This window comes from Pelophylax lessonae (assembly GCF_965119305.1).
Source record: "Pelophylax lessonae genome assembly, chromosome: 4".
In the NCBI taxonomy this organism is placed as follows: domain Eukaryota; kingdom Metazoa; phylum Chordata; class Amphibia; order Anura; family Ranidae; genus Pelophylax; species Pelophylax lessonae.
This window is the reverse complement of record NC_138771.1, coordinates 131,785,230-131,791,319: the sequence shown is the minus strand read 5'-3', so window position 1 is coordinate 131,791,319 and position 6,090 is coordinate 131,785,230. Positions and strand designations below refer to the sequence as shown.

The following is a 6,090-nucleotide window of genomic DNA, read 5'->3' as shown; positions in this document are numbered from 1 at the left end:
ACAATGCTGTGGGCACTCTGCAATCATTGGGGTACAATGCTGTGGCACTCTGCAATCATTGGGGGACAATACTGTGGCGCTCTGCAGTGATTGGGGACAATGCTGTGGCGCTCTGCATTGAAAGGGGCATGCACGCTGAACTCTGCATTGTGGGGGCACAGCACAGTGTTCATTGCATTGAAGGGGGCACAGCACAGTGTTCATTGCATTGAAGGGGGCACAGCTTCAAAGTCACGCAATTTTTTTACTGCGTTTTTTGGCGCGAAGCAATACCTATTACATTTTTCTTTTTGCGCCCCCCCAAAAATTTTGAACACCAGCCGCCACTGGTGATAAGAATAGTGCCCCATGTTTAGTATTAGGGGAGGAATAGTGCCCCATCGTTGGTGTCATTGGAAGCACTAGTGCCCCAATGGCCAGATAAAGGCAAGCAAAGGGCTGCATCTGGCCCCCTACTTTACAATGCATGTAGGCAAAGTTTATCAATATGCTTTGTCATCTGGCAATACTCAAATCATGTTCCTTTTTTCTAACATGTTGCAGAAAGTATAAAAAAAGAAAAGGAAGCATGTTGGGCAAAGCTAATGCTAAAGTTTTTACCAACAAAAGGAAACAAATGCTATTTTTTACATGTGACCAATTTTTTTTTGCATATTTTATTACCACACTTCCTCATTTAGCTTTTGGATTTCCCATTCTTCCCTCTTTGCTTTTCAAATACCAAAGCAGTGGATAGATTGATCGAAATTGGACCACTACAGCAGGGACTGGCCTAATTTCAATCCATCTCTGACCATTCCCATTCGTGAGACATCGTACAAACTTGCTTCTTGGAAAATTTGTGATTGATCAGTCTGGCAGCCAATAGGCTGCAGCGCTGATCAGTATATTCTGACAGCAGGGGAGTCCCCATTGTCAGAATAAAATAACAAAGTGGGGAGGATTTCCTCATCCATCTCATTTGTGGTGGCTGATCGAAAAAACTGAGCCATGCATAGCCAGTTTTAGCTACTGGTGCGACAGCCCTGCTACAAATCCGATGGTGGAATAAAATGCCAACTTCCACCCTTGTTCACAGCACTGCATTGCTTTACAACTACAGAGACACACAGTATATAGGATCCCATGCCCTTAACAATGGTTAAATGGCAGCCTCAACACAAACCACAGTTCTGATCCACAATTGACCTTGTGTATGCCTACACACACACACACACACACACACACACACACACACACACACACACACACACACACACACACACACACACACACACATATATATATATATATATATATATATATATATATATATATATATATACATACATACATACTGTATATATACTGTATATATATTTATGAGTATTTTACATATACATACTCATAAAATATATTTTTCTTTTCTCCAAAGCACAGAACGTTCATGTTTGAAGGTTAATGGTCTGGATATGCAATGGCACTACAGCTATGAAATTGGTAAGGTGCAGCAGAGTATATAATGACCTCTGGAGAGCAATTACCCCAGTTATAAAAGTATGTCCTTGCTGAGTGCATTTCGAGTCTGCTTTCATCTCACTGCGTACATCCTTTGCATTCCATTTAAGAGCATTAAGGCTCATTGCTTTTCATTTGGAAAAGTCTTGTTGTAAAAGAAACATACACATTAAAACAATGCACACAGTTCAGTGACAACTTATTAAGTCAACCTACTCAGACTGCCTCCCTTGTTAAAAACACTCAATGGACACAGTGTTTTTTTCTCTCTTTAATAGTATATAGGTGATGTGAAGATTTTGCTGGCTCAGGGACAGAAAGACATATGAGGTTACAGCAAGAAATGTGAGGTTATAGGATGGGTTATGAGAGGCCGCGCTCTACTGCCCTCTCTCCCCACAGTTCATAAGAAAGGTTAAAAAGTGCACCATATATTGCCCATACATGATTTGTGTGCAGATGTCACCATGACACCTATTTTATTTAGCTTTCCCACCCTGTACACATAGCAGTCTTGCTGTCATGTCTTTGTACAGTACACCCATTCAAAAAGCTCTGATGGTTCATTTTGTATCCTGTTTTCCCAACTCCACTTTATTGCCCTGATTGCTTCCACACTTACATCTCCCATACTATCTATTATCCTCAATATTCCACCATTCAACTCTGCTCCTTCTTCCCCTTTTTTGGCACATATGGTAACACAGTCTGAGTGCTCTTGTCACACACTGTCTGGGTACTGCAGCTCCTGGTCCCCTTTCGGACCCCAGAGATGCCCCCTTTGTTGCTCCGTATAGTAGCACAAGGGACAGATGCTCTTGGAGGGTCCCGAGGGGTCTCCTGGCTATAAGGGGGATCTTCGCTGTCATCACAGCAGAGTGCATGGTATAGAACTTTGTCACTGAACCTCACCCGGTCCCTGGAACCAGGTGTCCTTGCTGGAAGGGGTTTCTGTGGTGGCACGGGAGTTTCTTCACTAGACGAATCTGGCCCATTGGGTGTGGCTCCTCCATTAAGAAGCCTGAAGTCAGGGGGTCGGTCTGAGCCATCTCCAGAGTCAGAAGGTGTGGAGGCTTCTAGAAAAGAACAGAACTCCCAGCTGTCTGAACTCAGGAAATCCAGGGGTCCCAGGTCACAGAGAGGACCTCCCTTTTCACTGCTGGATGTGCTACTAACAGTTCCTGGAGTCCAGTCATCAGTGTCTAGTTCAAACTCAAAGTCCGAGGTAAGTCTGTCTATCTGCTCCACCACCTAAAACATACATATAGAAGGTTAGTTCTTCCCATCACAGCAAGTTAATCACAAAATATGTCCATACTGATTTTTTTTTTTATCTAGAAAAAAGGGATATGTGTGTGTATATTAGCCAAACAAAGCATGTTCATAGTAGGTAGGGCATTATTATACATGTAACAGTAAGTATCTAATGTCCTAGTGTTCACACATCCTGTGCATTTTTAGAAGTCTAAATTCTAGCATGCCCAAGATTGGGCTCCTTTTGTATGGTTTGTAGCCCCCATGAGTACCACCATACCAAAGAAATGAAGGGTGCTTTGGTGCACATGCACAGTATGAAGAAATGCTACCTGAAGGCTGTGTGGTGCCAGGCTGAGCAGCACAATGAACATCACTGGATTGTGGGGGAAGGTAAGTATGTTACTGGATGGGTTACACTCAGAGGGGTGGAAGAAATTAATTAAAGGACACGTTTATTTAAAGTTGTCTTTAGGAGACCCTAAAGAGCAATTAGGGTATGTTAATGGTATATGATACTTGACTAAGATGCCACTTTAGTATCCATAAAGCCCATTTTAAGGTGCTTTAAGTACTACTTGAAGATTAATGGATCAGAGCCAATGAAATTGATTTACTAAAGGTAAATAGACTGTTGACTTTGCAAGGGAAGTTGCATTTTGCAAGAGAATTTTCCCTAGATTTTAGTAAATAAGTTGAAGCTCTGCTGGCTTCTATCATTTAATCATGTGCAAGCAAAAATGCTGTTTTTTTTTCCTTGCACGCAATTGGGTATTTTTTACAAAGAGAATCTTCACCACTTTGCTAAACTCTGGGACAATTTCCCTTGCAAATTCAACAGCATGTTCACTTTAAATAAATCAAACCCAATGCATCTTAATGGACATTTATCACCACTGGAGGCTAGGGCTAACAAACCACAGTCTTTGAGTTATTGGCCTTCCGAGTATACTCACAGATAGAATACACCAAGACATTAAAGCAAGCAACATTTGTTTACATGTGTCTCAAATAGTGTTATTGCTCTCAGTAGTCCCCTTATACAGCTTTACAGTTAACCACAATTACAGGTTGATAGACTTTATTAGAGAGAAAGTCTGTACCTTTTATATAAAGATACTAAAAATGGTTAAAATAAATTACATGCTTTAAAAAAACCACAATAACAAAGCAAATAAGGAGGAATAAACAATATAGATACTATAACAGTGCATACAGTTTGAAATGCAGGTACAGTATGAGTGGCCACAGGACCATGTTGTGAGGCACTAGCTGGCTGGATTGTGGATGGTGTACAGTATATGCATCACCAAGGTTCCTCACCTACACATAGTGATAGGCTCCAGGATGACTGATTTGGTGAAAATAAAATTGCAGTTTTCTCAGAATATTATTATGTTCTGTTCTTTCCTGGAGCCCAAAGGCTTTTTAGAGCTTTGGGTGGGAATAAAGCCTCCCTTCCTAAGTCCACATCTTACCTGGTAGCCAGACCTCATTATTAGTCTCAGCTATACATGGATCTTTACGTATGTGAGCTGATTGATGCTCAGGGCGTTCTCTCTTAAGCCTCGTACACATGCAACGATTATCGGCCGACCGATCGGCCGTCTTTTGTCCAGTGTTGTTTTGTTGGTTGAAATGTGCTCTAGACTTGCACTGGACTTTTGTTGGCCGACAGAAACCAACTCATCATTTGGTAGCTATACTTTCTTGTCTGTAAAGTTTATCTATTTATACATGCAACCACTTCCTGTATATATGCACTCTAGTGAATGCTGCTTGACATTTTTTAGGGTGGGTTGTCTGATGGTAACAACAGTGGACCTGTGCTGGAATGGTCACCTAAACATCCCATTGGAAATCCATGTGACAGGGTTACAATGAAGGATCACAACTATGAGACATGGACAGAACATTGTCACCCTATAATAGAAAGTGCTTGAACAAAGAACCTTCATGGCAGGATCACCAGGTCTTTTTATTTTTGTACATTTTGTGTTTCATTAATAAATTCAACAGAAAAATGCAGTATATAGCTAAATCAATGTTCCAAGAATTACAGTCCTGAGCCGAGTACAACTCTGCCATAATTACAACATAAAGGCTTGCAGGCAAAAAAGAAACCAAATATAAATTCAAGAGAATCTGCAGCTTAACCAATATTGAAAATTAATTCTAAACTCACATTATGATATTAAAGCCTATATGAGATGTTAGTGATTGAGCTTGCTTACTTATACTTTAGGCGTACACAAAGAAATACGCGAGATTTATTAAAACTAGTGTGTGTGTTCCTGTAACAGCCAGGTCCTTTTATGTCATTCCTTAACTTGGCCTAGAAAAATAACAGCAGGTTTCTGCCTTGTTACTTTGGGCATCAAAGATACTTTCTTTCCCCTGACTGTACCAGCCTAATTTTAGATAGACAGTGTAAGCATAAATAGATGTAGATATACACATTTCAATGAGAAATATATTTTATAATTTGAGTAATACAAATGTGTCTGTTCAATGCTGTGTAACCCAGAATAAACAGTGATGTTGTTCTTGCATCTGATCTTGATCTTTAAATATCAGAAATATCATTTCCATGGAAACATGCCATCTGTGTAAGCTCAATGTTTAAAGCAACTCCTCCCCATCATGTCAATGAAACTAAATCGCAGTTGCATGCTAGTAGCCTACAATAAGGAAGAAGGATCTGGAATAAAACAGTCATTGTAGCTTATTAAGACACAATAAGGCACAATGCTTTTAAAATGGGTAAGCCTTGAGAATTATGTGAACTTAACGCATATGCCAAGGCAAAATGAAAAAAAAAAAAAAAATTATAATATGTATGTATATATGTATGTGTATATATATATATATATATATATATATATATATATATATATATATATATATATATATATATATATATATATGTAGAGCACATCTTGGCAATACTTGTACATATCTCTTTGTTTTATTCCTTTAAAGACCCTGAAAGTACAGAAAAACGCACTTTGATTTGACTGGAATGCACTCAGCTTTATTTCTGTTGTGGGCTAACAACACACAACTTTTGTTGTAGACTGAGTGGTGTCAGCCCTTCCCAGTGTAATTTGCTAAACTACTCAAACACTCCTACTTTAGGATCTCCACAACATAAAGGCTAATAACTCTGCAGCCCAAGCTAAGAACTGGGAGGGAAGGTTGTCATTATAAAACACAGAACAGAAATGGGAATGCTTTAAAAGTTACAAGGAACATATTAGAATACATAAAAAGTAAACTGAGGCCAAAAAAATTGAAAACAAACAATGGGTTTTAAAAGAGTAGGACAAACAAATATAT

The 6,090-nt window shown here is 39.3% G+C and overlaps 1 protein-coding gene across 1 annotated transcript in view; it reads right to left on the bottom strand.

Moving 5' to 3' along the window:
• Window positions 1-1,425: 1,425 nt before the first annotated feature.
• INSYN1 (inhibitory synaptic factor 1) overlaps window positions 1,426-6,090 on the bottom strand; it is a 40,190-nt gene continuing 35,525 nt past the window's right edge. Inside the window, exon 4 of the mRNA XM_082254060.1 lies at window positions 1,426-2,748. Within this exon, the coding sequence (XP_082110186.1) occupies window positions 2,158-2,748 (591 nt within the window). The 3' untranslated portion in view covers window positions 1,426-2,157. The remainder of the gene's footprint in view (window positions 2,749-6,090) is intronic.